The sequence below is a fragment of the Dermacentor albipictus genome, chromosome 1 (assembly GCF_038994185.2).
Source record: "Dermacentor albipictus isolate Rhodes 1998 colony chromosome 1, USDA_Dalb.pri_finalv2, whole genome shotgun sequence".
Classification (NCBI taxonomy): domain Eukaryota; kingdom Metazoa; phylum Arthropoda; class Arachnida; order Ixodida; family Ixodidae; genus Dermacentor; species Dermacentor albipictus.
In genome coordinates this window covers 394,429,308-394,447,210 of record NC_091821.1, presented here as the reverse complement: position 1 = coordinate 394,447,210, position 17,903 = coordinate 394,429,308, and the positions used below count along the sequence as shown (strand labels likewise).

The window sequence follows — 17,903 nt, the reverse complement described above, 5'->3', positions numbered from 1 at the left end:
AGTAAACACAAATGTAATCCCCTCGCCTGCATAGTATTGTCCACAGAAAACTTAAAAGCATCCAGCAAGTGTGATGCAGCAGTGCTTAAAGCACTGGCATGTTGGGTGCCGTCTGTTCGGCATGTCCCGCACAAGACCACCTTTTTGGCTTCAGGCTAATCAACAAATGGGGTGGCGTACAGTAGAACCCTGCTGATACATTCCTCAAGGAGTTACAACAGGCTCTCATGATACTAACATGTCCACATAAGGTGTTTTTAGACTACTGCAGTCAGGCGCCTACAGTGGCTATAGCATTGTGCTGCTCAGCACATGGTTGGGGATTCGACTCCAGACCACTGCATCCACATACCAATAGGCGCAGAATGCAGCTATGCATTGGGTGCCAGTTAAGCTACCCCAGGTGGTTAGAATTGATTTGGAGGCATAGAATGCGTTGGTTGGTCTGTTCAGCTGCATGAATCTACCCTGCTTCCCATGTGAAAAATGCATCAGAGGGTTTCTACGGAACAAAACTGTCAACAAGATTGACCGCTCATGTAGCACTGAACTGTTGCAGATTGTGTATCCGCTTGATCCTTCCGATATTAAGTGGCCTGTCACAAAAATGCACAGAGCAAATCACAGCTTAAATTGAACACGAAAGCAAGCAGCCGCCACACAGTGAATGCTGTCGTTAAGAAGGCTGTTCTCATTTCACATTGTCTGCTCGCTTAGTAACAAAGCTTCAGGGCAGCCCAAGGCATTACAACACAGCTGTCTGCTAAAATCAGTTGTCTGCAGTAGCTGGCTTGTAAGTAAGACGCACAGCAATCCCCTAATTGCAAGGAATGACCGAAAATGTTTGCAGTGGCTTGGCACAGTAGACAACTACACACGATGACACCGTTGTGCCAAACCCACTCTCTTCCTGCAAAAAAAAAGAAATGTGTGTACTAATTGCTTAGTCTACAGAATTGAGGTCCTGTGCTCCTATGTTCCTTTGAACAGTGGACCAGATTGTACAAACAGGGACCCTCAATCATAAGTATTTGCAAAAGGGCACATACTCGCTTTAAACAAGGCAAAAAAGAAAAAAGACAGGTTCTGACATCAGCTTGTGCGAGTATACCCAGAAAGTATTCTTTCCCGACTGCGGAAAGCAAAAGAATCTATCCGAGATGGCATCTATTCAAATTCTACCCGATTTTTCATGCAGATGCAAGTATGCCCACAACCTCACATTAAACGCTACAAAAATATTTCAAATTTAGTACCTCATGTGCAAATTCATCTTTCTCATTTCCCCTTGCTGTACTTTCTGGTCATGTAATGCATGCTTTCTTGTTACAGTATTACTGTAAAACTACAGAATGCTACCTTTGGTGAAGTACAAGTTGTCATGCTCAGTGGTGTATTCAAAAGAAGAGGTCTCGCAAGATGCGTGGCTCGTGGGAACCATGTTCTTTTCGGTAGCAATTTGCTTAACCGAGGGTTTAAACAGATGGCAAATAAGCATCGCTGTTGGCTACAGTCGAAGCAAAGACTGCCTCTCTCCTTCAAAGACCCTTAAAAGCAACTATTCTTGGCACACCACAAATTGAGTGGGGACTGTGTTGAGAAAGAAGTGGCACCAAGTTTTCCTGTGAGAAGAAAACATTTTAAGCACTAAGAGTCATTGCACGGTGCTGATAAATTCTACATAGCTGCATAGTGAAATAAGTGAAACTAGGGGCCGTATTATGTGATGACTTTTTCATTTTTGATACCTTTTTGTCCTACGTCATTGGCTGGCATAATGTCGCACCTCCGTTATCACCAGTATAGGCCTCTTGCTGTGATGGGTGATAAGTGAACAAAATGAAATGAAAATAATCCTTACATAATATGGCACTGGGTCTCTACACAGTATTATCTCTGTCAAGGAAAATAAGGAGCCAAGGGGATCTTGCTGTGAAATGTTGCCTCAACGAAAATGTACATACCTGATGTTGACAAGAAACAGACAAAAATATGTATCTGAAACACATTACAGCGAATAACTTTCACATGCTAGCTTGTCTGCCTGAACTTGCACAATGAACAAATGAGGTTGCAAGGGCAGTAGGTTCACTGCCAGGTTTCTTTTCAGCAATATAAGAGAACTGTTGAGAGACTTCTGGTTAACATAGCAATAACTTGGGGCAGTTGGACCTCGCCAACACAGATGCATATGTTCAGAAATTCAAAAGCTCGGTGTTAAAATTTTGAGCTCTAAACAACCAAACTGTGATGTGCAGGCATTACATACAAAAAACAGACAGCACCGCTTTCCAATGGCAGTAGCAAATGCATGCAGTTGCAATCTTTGGTGTGCTGTTTCGCCACACAGCATGAACACAATATGCAGGGCGGGCGAGCATGCCTCGTCTAGTTTGTGCGACAACAAAATGGCTTGCATCACAGCAAACAGTGAGCTACAGATTAAGAGTAGACCACAAGTTCTGAAGCCTGCACCTGCAGGCTTGGTTTAAGAACAGAGGAATGCCTACAATGCGGGAAATGTGAGCACGCATTTCGGCTGACTTGTAATGTGCGCTTGCATGCATGCTCTTCACTGGGACAGGCCAGGGATAAAACACTACAGCCATGTCGGGCCATACAGTGGGATGTCATTAATGCCGATGTTGTCTGCAGGGCCCGCAGATGGAACTATCACAACTGCATGCCATAGCAAATACTGTGTACAGAAGTAAGACCACTTAAAACAACACACACTGCTTGAAACAAGGACGCCAGACTGAAACGCAGTCAGATTCAGAAGGTGGGAACACATTGAGCTCATGACGGGCGGAAGTAGCCAGGTGCGATTGTGCTGGACTGACCACGTCAAGAAAATGGTTGCAATGTGACATTTCACTCTCTGTAGATTTGGTACAAACATATTTAAAATGTCTCTCTTCTAACATATCATTGTCAATGCACAACTGTCTATTACCACTCATCTTGCGAATGCTCGGTGTAATGCCGAATGCCATGCAGAACAATACACTTGAATGAGTCATTCAATGCAAAACCCAATACAGTCACCATGGTGATTGATGCAGCTGAGGCCAAGCCATGTCTGCCATGCATGGCTGTCCAGCTGTACCCTAACAACATTTTGGGAAATCCTGCCAAAGCAGTTGCTAATAAGATCTTACAGGTACCAACATCATGTTTAGTCTGCCTCAAGTGGCAGCGGACAGAAGTATGGTGTGGTTTCTAGCAAAGGTTCGCCGTGTACACCCTGTTAATCTCGTTGCATATGTCTTGTCAACACTCACACATGTTTTGACAAGCAGATGAGATGCCAAGAGTTGGCAGCACTAATCGCACAAAGTTTGTTTAGAAGAAAATGAGGCGAGCCGCTGCGAAGCCAAGTGGCACTCCACATGTCAGGTAAGAAGAGCCATGGTGCCATTTACAGATAGGCAAATTGTAAAAAGAAACTACCAGTGAGTTTCGTGTCAGTAAACACAACTGTGCCGGAGGATGATGGTCAGGGTGGTGAGGAATACATCTGTTCGCAACACATCTGTCGGTACGGTGGGGGTGAGGCCAAGCACCGCCCTTGAGCATTTCATACAGGCGCGTCTGTGGCTCGATGCTACTTGATGGATGCCGTCATGTAACCAGTGAGCATTTCAAGCGCCTTGAGCACTTCCTGACGCTGGCCCCGGGAACAAGACAACACTGCTGATTTTCGACCATGCATCAGGCCTTCAAGCAGTTGCTCCACCTGTTGACACAGGACAGACAGTAAAGAGATGTAGATGCCAAATGAACTGCGCACTGAGCTATAGGCTACTATCATAATATGATCAAAACTTAATGTCGATCATGGCTGCTCACTATAAAGACAGAGGACGAGAAAGAGCTATATAAAAGTTTTGTCCTTCTTTTATGCCTTTTAGCAAGGACTGGCGATGGTTTGTTGCTTCTGTGCACAGAAAACGAGGACTCGGTGAGGCACACTTAACCCACAAGCTCTTAGAAACGAGGTCTTCACTTTGTATCTTGTACAATGCATGTGGTATTAGTTGAGGGCTGTAGCTCAACTTTCAAAAGATCTACAGCAAAGTTTGTTTTTTAGTTTTTCAAGATACCAAGTGCTCTGTTGAATATTCTGTTCACCCCATCACCATGACAGTAGCAAACAGGTAAGAAATAGAACTTGGGTGTTCACTATTGGCTGAACCGACAAAGACAAACAAAGGACTTTCTGCGAAACAATCACATGGAACTCTTGATCATACAGTAGAACCTCGTTAAACCGTACGCGACTAAACAGTAGTTTCGTTTTAAACGTAGTAAAGTCAAATCCCCGACTCAGCGGTCATTGAACATAATGTGTTTTGTATCCGCATAAACAGTACCAGCTTACTGCGTACGTATCGGTTAACATGTAGTGTTTCCACTTTTCGTTGCGCAAACACGGCGGTGCGTCGTCTCCCTCGAGCGGCATGGCCCCGGCAGAACAAGCCTCAGAGATCAGAATGGCCTCCAAGTGCCCTGTGCATTTGCGCGTGAAGCCACATCAACATCATTTCGCTGTCGTGCCAGAGTCCGTTGTTGCGTTGTGCCGCCGTACAAGCAAGGACTCGCGTCATACCGAAGCTCGGATAAAAACGACGCTGGGTGCTCAGCATAGATGAAAAATTAGACACATCGTTCATGCTATCAAATGTGACATGAAAAGTCGGTGCGGGCATGCGACATGGATCTACTGTTGACTACGGTGTGTGGCATTTGAAGAAGTTGCTCGGCAGTGCTGCTGCGACCGGGAAGAGATGTTGGCTACGAGGTTTGACTTTTCGCCGTCGTTGCCTCTGTTGTTGCCGAAGGGTCGCCTAGCGACAGCGATGAGGACGACACGGAAAGCGACAGCACGGGCGATTCAGGCTTGACAGTGGCAGACGCTGCGCATTACGTCAGCCTCATGAATGCAATTGTCACGACGAAAACAGCACCGCGCAATGAAAAAGGCGCCCCGCCAGTTTTGCAGCACTACCGCCCGTGTGCACAGAAAACATGCAACGCCAACGAGGACTCTGCCATGCGAGTGTTTGCCAAGAAGAGGGGGCTGGCTGAAAAGCTGGCACATAGCTTCAGTAAGTTTGAGGCCGCTGTCGTCGCTGCTAGGCCGCCGCGGCATCAAACGAAAATAACACTTTTGTCGCGCGAAGTGAATAAATACTGTATGTACTTTCCCCTTTCATCGCACTCTCTCTGAGTTCCGTTTTTGACAGGTAAGTGGGCGATCTCATGCTATTTCGGTTAAGCAGTACTACCATTTAGTACGTATTTTTTCCCAGCTCCGGCAAACTATGGTTTAACGAGGTTTCACTGTAACAAATCAGTGTGCAGATGGAACAGCACTCCGAGTCATAACTTCACAGGTTAGCTAAATTTACACATACATATGAGATCTTGTTGGCATAAATGTAAGAAATGCGCACAGGAAATCACCACAGATATGGAAGCAAGCAGAGTATGAATCAGGAAGTTGCTGGCTCTACTAGACATAGTTTTTTGTTAGCATTTTCAGTGGAACCTGCAGTGCAAAGGCTTCCACATTGCAAGCAGCAGTTGGTTTCTGGGCTGCAGGCACTAGGAAGCCACAACTCAAACCAATGTCCCCAATTCAATAAGCTTCTCAACAAAGCCCACTCTTACCAACACCAGTCATTGACTGTTACCATCCATTTCCTCACTCTGAAAGCACACTCACCTTCACGCATGGTATCTCGTCTATGGAAGGATAACAGGCACCCAATCCATGATACATGGCTCAAATCCAAGCTATTTTAACTACACGTTTCTCCTATTCCACTGTAAGAACCTCTTTGTCGCAAATTGACTTGAAAGGAAATGCATTTATGGTCACCAATATCTGCCCTATTTTAATTAGTCCTCTGGAAAAGTTTCATGTAATAAAAGGTAAACTGACAAATCCAAGCCATCAATTAATTTGGCCCTGAACCAGGACAATATTTTCTTCAATTGTGAAATAAGCTTTTTCTAGGATGTCCATATTGGCCCTTCTGTAGCAATCCTCTACAGTTAAGTGGATGGGAAATCTTCCTTCCTTCGATATCTGCTTTCACCACCAAGTAGAAAGCAGTAGAGTATGGCTTTGGGCACAATAACAGGCAGGCCCACCTGTGCTTGAGTAGCGCAGCCCGAAAGGTCAGCGTGGGTAGCCAGCACAACACAGGGGCGCCCCTTCAGCTGTGGCAGCACTTCTGCCAAGGTCTGGCGGGATGCCTGTAAGGAGGCTTCGCCACCAGCGCCATCCAGCACGAACAACACTCCATGTGCATCTCCAAAGTACTCCTGCCAGAATGGCCGTACCGAGCCTGCATGACAGTGTCAAAGACCATTTATCATTTGCCAGCTTTAAAGGGCTCCTAAAACACCTCCGACATTTTGAAGACATTTCAAATAAACACACATAACTGGGTACACAGTGCCATGATGGTTATTTCTGGGTTGGCAGCACGGAAGTCACAAATTCATTAAACAAGCCTGTGCTCCTTTTCGGGCTCTTCTGGTTCCTTCTTCACATGTTGTAATACCAGTATGATCACATGCATAGTGCTACCAGGGTAAAAGCTGTCAATTGGCTGACTGACTAGGGATGAGAGCTCCAATGTTACAAGAGCTGGCTGTGTGTTCTGAGAAGGTATGAGAGTTTTCCAAATGTGCACCACAGATCCATCTGTAAAGCTTCCATTCAGTCAGCGTTGCACGGAGGGCGACCAGAAGTGAAAAGTAGTGGTGCCTTCTCTGGCTGACTAACACGACCCGTATCTTTTGTTGCGCAGCGTGAACTATGTGTGGTGAGGAGCAGAGCATATCTGTGGGAAGGGTTACAAAGGCCAGCGAGAAACTGCAGCAAGTGCGTAATGGTTCATGAAACGCTTGTAACTTTGCTATTGCAACACCATTTTGAAAAATTCTTATGTACATGCATTCAGAGGCTGTACATGGCTCAGAGTGGTTTATGGGCACTTTAATGCTGTCAAATGGGTATTGATGCCTTCATTCACAGAAAAAGCAGCTTAATCCTTGTAACAAGAGGAATACAACGAGTATAACAAGATTAGGAGAAAATACAACTATGTAACAGAGGCATAGTTGAGGAGATGCCACGTGTTCCAAAATACACTTCCCTCCACTTCAAAGCAATTCATTGACAAAATGTGCATCCCTGCATGCAACTCAAGGTTTCCTTTAACTTAGGTAAGTACAGCGGCAGATCAGTGAGGACCAATGGCATAACACCGACATGACGGACGTGCATGCATTTGCGAGATCGGCAAGGTCAGTCTATTGGCAAAACTTGTAGTTTGTTGTTTCAGTAAATATTGGTGTTTGTGAGTGCAGAAGCCAACGACGAAAGTCAGTAAAATGGCACGTACCACCCAGTTCCTTGATATTGAGCACAGTATCATTGACTGGCAGTGTCTTGATGTTGAAGCCAGTGGTAGGCTCAAGGGCATCCCAGGGTTCCCCCACTAATGTGGCCAGGGCTGTAGACTTGCCTGCACCCGTAAGACCCAAGCACAGCACCTCGTACTGATCACGAGGCTCTCGACCGGGGACACTCCCGCTGCACGTCAGCCACCGGCAACACTGCAGTGCACAGAGGGGTCATAATGGAGCTGACCTAACAGCCAGAATACTTTCTTCAGTGGTGGTACAAGCAAGACTTTTCGAAAAGGTTACAGGAAGATTTGAGACGCGAATTGATGAGCGTGGGTGAATGACGGAAGTATACAAAACCTCTACTCATGAAAAAAAGCAACCTATCTGCCACTTCATAAGTGCGACAGCTGCCGCTCTAGTTGACTTTGTACTAGCCTTAGCATTCCTTCGATAATTCAGTGTTAAACTTAACTGCACTTAGGAGCGAGTTCATGCAAGGAACAAACGCATGTAGTGCATACTGCCGCACATATGTACCTAACCAACCTGCGTAAAGGTAGAGTGCTCAGTGATTGAAACACGGTACTTGGAGCGCAAGGCTGCAGGCGCTTTTTGCGCCACTGGTGGCTGCTGAGGATATTGCGCTAATTCACTGTGGTATGCGATAAAAGTGGGGGCTTTGTAACCCATTGCGGCTGATTTTGATCCCCCAGCACTCCTACAGTGTTCACCAGTGGCGCAAAAAAGCACCAGCTGTCATGCAGCTCAATTATTGTGTTTGAATCACTGAGCACAGAACACAAGCACAAAAAAAGAAAACACCAACATGCGTACTGATAGTCTCTGGGTTGCATTTAAAGTACAGTTCACTTAAAAAAAATACATAACACGTCACAAGCACAGAAAGCTGCAGCTTGTGCATTGTCAGTATGCCACTTGTTAAAAGTGCATTTTGTCTTGGGTTTTTCTGTATCACTTGCAAAGCTCTTTAGTTGCTCCTTGTGGCTTCCTGGGATTCAAGTTATCATAGTAAAAAAATAATAAATGGTAATCCAGTACAATTCTCACATTAATAAGGCAAGATTTCCTGGTAGCCAACACTGGAGCACTCACTTAGATCTACAAACGACGTCAGAAGTTTCATGTTAACCCTAAAGTTATGAGCTTTTGGTGCAATGTTGTGTTAAAGCATGGCAATAGGTTTTTGTCATTTTCTTTTTCGGCAAATTGAGTGACCCGCAGATGTGTACCAAAATATAGCAATGTGAATTTAAATTCTAACCAGGCTAATCTTTTCGGACAAACATTCAAATGAATAATTTGAGATATTTAAGAACAATCGCTGCCTATTTGGTCTTTGAAGATAACTATCCGCTCACTAGAGCATGACATCATCTGGTCACCCTTGTCCGTATATATATATATATATATATATATATATATATATATATATATATATATATATATATATATATATATATATATATATATATATATATATATATAACAAACCAACTGTGCAAACTGCAATCAACAATATTTTGTTAAGTTTTTCTCTAACTCTCTTTTCTTGTTAATTTTTCCATAACTATTTCTAGTGCACTACTAACAACAGTTCATGCACAATAGTCTTGGAAGCGGCTGCATGAAATATTGTTTTCTTTGTGATTAAGTTTTTCTGTCATTTTTAGCATAAGCATATCTAATCTCATTCTGCAGTTTGCATTGGAAAAAAACATAAGAGGCAAACATCCCTTCTCGTTTTCCACAAACGAACAATTACATAATTCTAAGAATCTGTTTAAAGATACACCTGATTATGTTTCCACATTGCCTCCCTGATCCTTTGCCCTGCTCTCTGTGCTTTTTCTGTAATGAGGATGACATGACCGACCACTTATTTTCATAGCGCCATTGCTTCGCAACTTCGAGAAAAGGAATTTTGGACATTTTCACTCTTGGTCTGGGCCTAAATGCCCCCCCTTCCCACTTTTTTTTTCACTGGAGCTTCGTCTCTAAGGTTCAGCTTACTATTCTCATCTCATTATTATCTTATTAGTTCAAACCTGTAGTCATTCTACATTTTCTTTTCCTTCTTATCATGTTAAAATTTGTGCTCAGCAAATCATTCTTTTTCTGTTGTTCTTTACCTGTAAATTTGTAACACAAAGTTTAGCTTTTCTCATGGTGTTTACGTTTCACAAGTGCTAGAATATTGCGACTTTGAGATTTCTATTACCATTTTGCTTTGTTCACCCTATTCTTGGCCAATGCACCTCATAGTGGGTATGATCCATCAGATGAAATGACAAGTGCTGCTAGTAAGTTCACGGTGTTAATGTGCCAGAAAACTGAGAAAATATGTACAATGAGAATACCTTAAACCAAATAGCCTACGAAGCACACATAATAGAGAGCATCCACACACTTACCGCCTTGGCTAGCCTTGTACATTTGGTGGTTTTGTTTTCAGTAAAAGGTTTCTCCGCAGCCACAAATCTCGGAAAGCAACAGGTCCGATTCGGTTTCTTTGTTTTTTTTCATCAATTTCTTTCGTTTTCATTTCAATGAGCGGTGCATAGTGCTTTGGCATTGTTTAATAGATGTAAACAAGCTGAGAATTGGGAACCTATGCACTCTTCGAATGAACGAAATAAAAAGCTGCCACCTTGAGTCAGATGTGCTAACAACCAGTTCATTTACAACTGAAGAAACAAAACAAATTGCTGGCGCGTGTGTCAAGCACCGCCGACACGGAAGTATTTCAGGCCGGCAATATATAAACATTCCTCACACCGTGACACTGAAAGGTCGACGGCCGCGACCTTTGATAAGAGAAAAAACTCAAAAATAAAGTAAAATGTTTACTCGAAAGAATGGAAGCCATCACCGTAGGTTCACGCTTCGCGGTTCATGTCACATTGAAGACAGAAGCGAGCTACTTTCTGTAAACCAGGAGAGTTCAACTCTTTTCGACAACACAACTCAGTTGATGCAGGGCTGTTTCTACGAAGAAGCACTGACCCTTCGAAAAGCGGTGCGACAGCCAGCAAAGCCAAGTTGCATGTTCTCGACGACTTTTGGCATTGTGGGGGGTTTCCTCGAAGGCGCCCGACGAGCCCACCACGATCACTGGCGGCGAGTCTCTGCGGCACCTTCGAGGAAAGGCTTACGGACGTTGACCAGAAAACACACACGACGGCAGCTTACAGCGCCATTTTTCAATGGGCAAATTGTCCGTAGACATATAAACAGAAAAAGTGGCCTTGCATAGAGTGTTTAATGCTGTCAACTAGTGGACATATAATCTCCCTTCTCCTCCTTTTTCTCGTGTTTATTTCGTCATTTTTAGGCAGTACACCAAATAAAAAAATTAGGCGTTAGTGTTATCCAGTAAAAACATTCAACATAATTTTATTACTGACGTTGTTATTCTTGGTCTCTCTTTTACCTGAAGAGGGAACCACCTCGAAATCGCCGTTGATTTGTCCATTGCTTTAATACATTCTGGCGCGCTCGTACTTGCTCGTCTTGCGCGGACTGATGTAGTGGGCTTATCATACATTAAGAGCGCGCTAACTCAAGTTGTTGAAACACCTTTACTCACCTGCCTTTTCTTAAGTTGCGATAGGTGGTTTTTGTTAGTTTTGTAGCAAGCCCCAACTGTGTTGTGATCTTTTCATTCGCGCTACCTCACTATGGCAGCGTGGGGCGATGGTAAGTGCCTGCGGCTCCTGCAGTAAGCCGGATTGAATCTGCTAACGATGTAACTAATGCAAAATATATTACATTCATGTATATCGCAGGTGGAGGCTTCATGCCACCTGACTCCCAGGACACGCCACAGCGCAAGGCTGTAAGTAATAATATAATATTTGGGGTTTTACGTGCCAAAACCACTTTCTGATTATGAGGCACGCCGTAGTGGAGGACTCCGGAAATTTTGACCACCTGGGGTTCTTTAACGTGCACCTAAATCTAAGCACACGGGTGTTTTCGCATTTCGCCCCCATCGAAATGCGGCCGCCGTGGCCGGGATTCGATCCCGCGACCTCGTGCTCAGCAGCCCAACACCATAGCCACTGAGCAACCACGGCGGGTAAGGCTGTAAGTGTCGATGCTGAATGTGCGTCGATTTCGCGCCTGAAAATGCGTCACTTCGCATTTGGATCCAGCGCGAGCAGGTGTTCAGACAGCTATTACTTGACCCCAACAGAGCCCATGTTAAGACCAGCAGACAAAAATGAAAAAAAAAAAACGAGTGTAAACCAGCACTAAGCATGTTTTATAGCCAACGGGGCTGCTCCTTGTTTTATATGATGACGGAAACTACTGAAGAGAAACTCGGGCTTTAGCGCGTAAAGGGGGCTCTAGAACTTGTGATCCGTGGCCCATTTGGGACAACAGTTTGTGAAGATACCTATATTCGCTACTGTGCTTGCTAATCTTCGTCGCTGTTATCTATGCTGGCATGGCATATACAGAATGTTAACACAGCAGGTATGTACTTGCTTGGACAGCAACGCAGTTGGAAATATGTTGCGACACTCAGGTCAGCATGGTAGAGCTCTCTGTTGCATGATTCTTCTCGTAAAAGTGAGAGAGAGAGGCATACGTGCATGATTATTTCGTCGCAGCTGACACAAGCAGATATGCTTATTATGGTCAGTCATTGAAATGAAAGTTGTACATGCTGTAATAGTCTGAGACATAGGCGCCGAATAGGGGCCCGAGCACCCCCCCTCCCTCCTAAAGTGTCATCACCCTAGTTCTGTTACCCACGTCATTTGAGGTTTCTTTTGAGTTGCCTGTACCTTTTCACTCAAAATTTTATTGTGGCTAAATACTTACTGCATCATTGTTGGTGCAGGCGTGCACGGCCTTTAATTCGTACTTTCGCCTTATTTCCGCAAATCCTCGCAATAGAAGTGCATTAGAAGCACCAGCGGCTGCTACCTCATCCGTATTTTTCACTTCAACATTTTTTAAAAACTTCCACTGGGAACACCATGCATAGACACAATATATTTAAATATATACACAGGACAAAGTTTATGATATTTTTTAAAGAGACGGTGGTAGCTAACTAACAATTATTTATAATTATATGGATAGCTTATGCCTGTAGAATGAATATGTTGCTGTGCGTTACCTCGCTTCAAGTTGCTCTGCATGCTTTTTTGACCCTGGAAGAAACCTACAGACTCCAGTGACCTCTTCGGCAGATACTTTTATCAACGGCGCATAAAGTGCACATGAATGATATGTGTCTCAGTATTGTTTTTGTTTCCTGTAGGCATTGCTAATGACTGATGAAAAAAAAAAGCTCTTTTAATGATTTACAAGATTTATTAGAAATGGAAACATTGCCACTTGCATGCAGAGGTCATATATATAGTTCACTCAGTAACCGAAATGAGGCCAAGCCGGATTCACTCTAAATCGGAATCAATAGCAGTCATGTGCAGCAGCGCTAATTTTCAAACTGAGAGAGAAAAAATCAGAAGAGAGGGAGGGGGGCAGTTTTGCCGCAAAGGCAAAGCTTTTTTAATGATAGCAAAGTATAAGACAGTCACACAAAGGAGGATTCACCGTACAAGTCCGTGTAAGGGTCGCACCTGTGTAAACCTCCAACTTGACAGCCGATATTTAAAAAAAAAAAATCCAACTGAGAAGCAACTGCGTTTGGTGCAAGAAAAAGATTTCCTGATGGTATATTTGTGCATTAAAATTTTGACGACGGGTTACGTCTTTTTCATTGATGTGTATCTGTGTGACTTAACATGCACAAAACACGTATATCTCCTTAACAAGTTTAACTGAATCCACTTGTTGCATGGCTCATCCGAGAGATGCCAGTCTCATAATGGGGCAAAGGGACTTGGACTGTGAAAGTGAACTGTCTCCTACTATAAGGTCTAGTAAATACTCATATGAGTCCGTCACTTCATTGAACAATTCAGGTCACACGAAGTTTCTTCGTGTGCAAGCGTTATTAAAGTGCGTGTGTGTGTGGAGTTCGGGAAGCTGGTTGGGCCCCAGCGGCCCCCCTCCCACTTTCGGAAAAATAAAAACTTTCTGTCTATGTGCTGACATACAGCCCTCTTGGTATGCCTCCGCTTCACTAGAAAAGGGTCACAGTGCAGTGCATTGCCTGCTTGCCTCAAAGACCAAATGTTGATCAGGACATGAGCTGGACACTAGGCTCTAGTTCCTAGGATAAACTAGTGTCTTTCTTTTCCCTTGTTTGTATTTTCAGCAAAGTCGCCATGACAATGTGGTTCCATGTACCATAGCTCAGATCCATATGATGGGCCAGGACTCGCTGACCATAGGATCACTTGAGGTGCAATATGTAAGTACATTCCAAACAGAATTTACTTGTATTATTGCCATGTGTTGCAAATTGCAAATTCTGTAGCTCTGTTTAATCAAGAGCAAAATATCTATGTGTGCAAGCATGGCAGTGTGGACAAGTCTGATCACTCTAGGCACCATGTCATTTTATATGACAATCTACTGAACTCCAGACCTGCGCAGATGTCCCTTCTCCATCGTGCCTGGTCTAGTTCATCCCTTTTGTTGCTATGGGCAAAACACGCGGGCGCAGTGGTGCTAGTTATAACCTGTTTGCCGTCGTCTGCTTCTGTGGTCTGTTCCAGGGCTTATGCTGCTATTTTGGCTGGTGAAAATTGCTTTCATTGTGTCTGTGATGGCCACTCCGTGGTAATGGCACAGCTCGTGAAAATAAGAAGTAAAGGAAACTTGCAAATATATTGCATTCAAACAGCTAAATGGAGTAGGAGGAGTGGCACAAAAAAAGAAAAACAATGCGTACAGGTGGCAGAAAGTATAACTTTTTTTTTTCCCTTGTATCATATAGGAGAAGGAAAAAGATTGACTTAAAAGATTCATAGGATAAAATGCACTGCAACGGTATAATAATGAGATATAATAATAAACTTCGTTTTTATTCTGAACAAGGAAAAGGAATTATGCTGACGACATACATAGTTACACTGCAGAAATCTGCAAATGGCAGGCGTCTTCATTCTCGTCAACTAGCAGCTTTTTCGAGCTGATTACAGATAGGCTAATGTCATAGATCACATTATGGTTTACTTGTGTTCCATAATGCAAGCCTGAGCAAGGCAGACAATCTGGCATAACTTTTCACAAGTAATTCCTGCATCCACTCTCAAATAGATCGAGGCTGTTTCAAGGAAAGGTGAGCGTTTTGCTGTATTATTTCACGTCTAGTGGAGTTGAAATTGAAAGCTTTGAACTGGTATCCCAGTGCTCTAAAATTCTCTGCATTGTCTTAATTATGTCATGTAAAATCTAGGTGATGGAACTCTTTCCAAACTGCCAACTTACTGTAGTAGCTTTTCTGCATGACACATTGACAGCATAACAGGGGTGCGAAGGTTATGTACACACCCCTGTTATGCTGTTTATTCTCTTTATGAACTCACAAGCATGCTTTAAGAGTTGAAATAAGTGGTCATCATTCCGTCCTAGAATGTTACGGTGGTTCCAGTTACAAAACGCAGAGAAGTGAACTTTACAAGTTCAACAAGGAAACTATTGTGAAATTAGAATTCATAAACGCTGAAATGTAATGAAGAAGAACTGTGCGGTTTGTTGGTTTGTGCAAAAAGGCAATGCAAGCAGTTATTCAACACTATTTTAGAGAGTAGCACCCTACATTCGCTGACACTTTTTTAGGTTCGGGCAATCAACTTTGGAAGCCATGTGACTGATCACAGCCCAATGACATTACAGCAGTTCTGTTCGTAAAAATAATCGAAATACAAACAGCTCATCACAGCAGAGCAGCTGGCATTCTCAATACAATGCTGCTCCAGCTACTCATAGAGTGGCAGATGAACAGATCATAAAAGCGATACCAACAGCCAACGGTTGAATAAGAGTTGGCGTAGGCAGCTCCCATAGAAGCTGGTTAGCTGTGCAGTCTGGAGTCAGCTAACCCAGCCAGCTGTATTTTCATGTAAATCGGCTAGAAGAAGCATCTGATAGTGTATGGTGGCGCATTCAAGCTAGAAGTAGTGGAATACGCCGAGCAGCTTGGCAAATATACATTCAGCTGGCCACAACTTTGGCATTGACCAGAAATGCATACATCACTGTTCCATACAGAAATAGGAGCTCATAGGAACAAATAAATTCATTAAGAAAACAATAGCGATCGCTCTTTGGTGCAGAGAGATCACGGGCATCAAGCACAGCTGGAAAACTTGGACCGAAATAGCTTACCTCCATGTAAGGGCTGCACCTTATGAAAAAAAAAAGATAGAGTGCAGCTTGCACACGAGTATATACAGTAGTCCAAAACAGCACTAACGATATCGCTTTTGTGCTGGCACTCTAAACTGAGTGTTCTAAGGAACAAAATGCGTTGTAAAGGAAAAGCAAAAAAAAAAAGGCCAGTGTCAGAATTGAATGTGCAAGTGGGTGGAGGGCAACGGAAAGAAGATTGCATAGCTCATGACAATGATAAGTTTTCATAGACAAGGCAGCATTTCTTGAACTCCTTTTTATTTATTTGACCTCTATGTGTGTGTCTTGGTGGGGAACTCTATATAAACAAATTTTCAGGTTTGTATTGGGTCATTTGTGATTTGGGCACACATTATCAGTTTACTTAAAGGGCCCCTCACCAGGCCTCATAGCAAATTACGGTTATATGCTGGCAGTTGTTACATGTCCTCTAGGGAGCGTTCTGCGCTGCTATTGAATGCGAGAGCATCTGAATTACAAGGGGCAGAAAAGGCAAGAAGGACGCAGAGGATCAAATGACGCAAGAAAGCAACCCAGCCAAGCAACAGACGAATAGAAAGACACCACCACCGCAACAGCGAAAGCCCCAAATGCCGCCTCTACCAGTTGACGACTACAAGGTGGTATTCCGCCCACAAGCAGGCCTCGAGCTTGCGAAGTGGAACAATGCCACTATCATGCACGCCTTCGGAAGAGCCAGCAATTTCTCGCAGCAAGACTTCAGCGAAAAAGTGTGTGTTCAAGTGCAGAGAAGCGAGAACCTGATTGTTGCAAGCACGGCCGACTAGGAAGACGCAAAGAAACTCGAAAATGTCAGCAGAAGACAATTTGGCGGCACTTTCTTCGCTGTAAAAGGCAACACGAGAAACCCAGACGATGTATTCGGAGGCGTAATAAGCGGACTCTTGCCCAGCACGAGTGAAGAACTCAAGGCAAGTCTTCGTGCACCAGCATGGTACACGGTCCTTCATGCTCATATCCTCAGGCAATCGTCCGCGGCCGTGATCTTTTTCCAAGGATCACACATTTCGTATTTCGTGCGCTTCCAGAGTCTCGACTTTCGATGCCGACCCTACTGCAAGTCGGTGCAATACTGCAGGACTTGTGGCAACACGGGACACCACCAGGATGTCTGTCCAAAACCACTGCCAGCTTTTTGCTCTAAATGTGGCAAAACTGATCAACTACCCGACCACGAGTGCAAACCTGCATGCAAGTTATGTGGAGAAGGGCATGATACCGCAAGCAAAGATTGCAAGAAGAGACTGAAACCCAACCCGCCGCCATTCAACAAACAACAGCAACGCATGGACAGGCTGAAAGTGAGAGACAGTCACTGGAGCTCAGGTGGCGAAGAATTCCCACTATTAGGAAGTGCAACCACCAGCTTGAGGAGCAGTGATGGCAGCACTCCCAAACGAAGTAGGTCTAGATCCATACTCCGATTGCCCTCTCGATCACGCTCGCACTCGCCCAAGCGCGTGAGCTACTCGGATGTGGTAAGCGGATCGAGTGGATCGAGAACCACGAGCAGCTCCAAATTCTTGTCGGTCGAAACTGCGGCCCTTCAGGCTCTCGAAAACATGGTGCAAATTCAACAAAACACATTGCGTAATCAAAACAGTCAACTACAAAGCCAACAGGCCTGCATCGACAAGCTGATCCAATGTCAACAAACAGCAAGACAAAATAAGCAGGCTTCTACAGAAGTGCGAGGAGCAAAGAGATCTCATTGATAAACTGCAACAGAGATGTATGAAAGTCCAAGAGAACATTGCACAGCCGCGACCCTCACTTCCCGACGCAGATGTTGAATCCATAGTTGACGCAAAATTCCAAATCCTCCAAGAAACTCTCATGAAAAGTACCCACGTCACAATTGAGAAAATTATCCAGGCAGCAATAACAAATTTTGCCAAAAGTATAGCCAATAAGATTACCACGCTAGATGCCAAGGTCGATGGACTTGCAGTGCAACAAAACAATTTCATAGCCCACGTCAAGAAGACCTATGTAACAAAACAGCACATCAACATGTCACTAAATGACATTCAGCCCGACAGAAAGCGGCCGCAAGCAAACGGCCAAAGTGCCTCTCGTTCAGTTTCACCTACCCGCGAGCGCCGGCAGGGAATAGAATCAGCCGAAGATGGCGGTCCCTAATCACAGGA

The 17,903-nt window shown here is 44.1% G+C and overlaps 2 protein-coding genes across 2 annotated transcripts in view; one reads left to right on the top strand and one right to left on the bottom strand.

Annotated features, from left to right (window-relative positions):
• Positions 1 to 1,925: 1,925 nt before the first annotated feature.
• On the bottom strand, positions 1,926 to 10,678 carry LOC135914766 (ADP-ribosylation factor-like protein 15). The gene is made up of 4 exons (XM_065447696.1): positions 10,456 to 10,678; positions 7,425 to 7,638; positions 6,163 to 6,359; positions 1,926 to 3,739 (listed from the first exon to the last, which is right to left on the bottom strand). Exons 1-4 carry the CDS (start codon positions 10,516 to 10,518, stop codon positions 3,608 to 3,610), a joined length of 606 nt encoding a protein of 201 aa, XP_065303768.1. The 5' UTR covers positions 10,519 to 10,678; the 3' UTR covers positions 1,926 to 3,607.
• Positions 10,679 to 10,919: 241 nt separating this feature from the next.
• The window catches only part of RPA2 (Replication protein A2), a 25,369-nt gene continuing 18,385 nt past the window's right edge, over positions 10,920 to 17,903 (top strand). Inside the window, exons 1-3 of the mRNA XM_065447682.1 lie at positions 10,920 to 11,148; positions 11,238 to 11,287; positions 13,691 to 13,786. Of these exons, the coding sequence (XP_065303754.1) occupies positions 11,130 to 11,148; positions 11,238 to 11,287; positions 13,691 to 13,786 (165 nt within the window). The 5' untranslated portion in view covers positions 10,920 to 11,129. The remainder of the gene's footprint in view (positions 11,149 to 11,237; positions 11,288 to 13,690; positions 13,787 to 17,903) is intronic.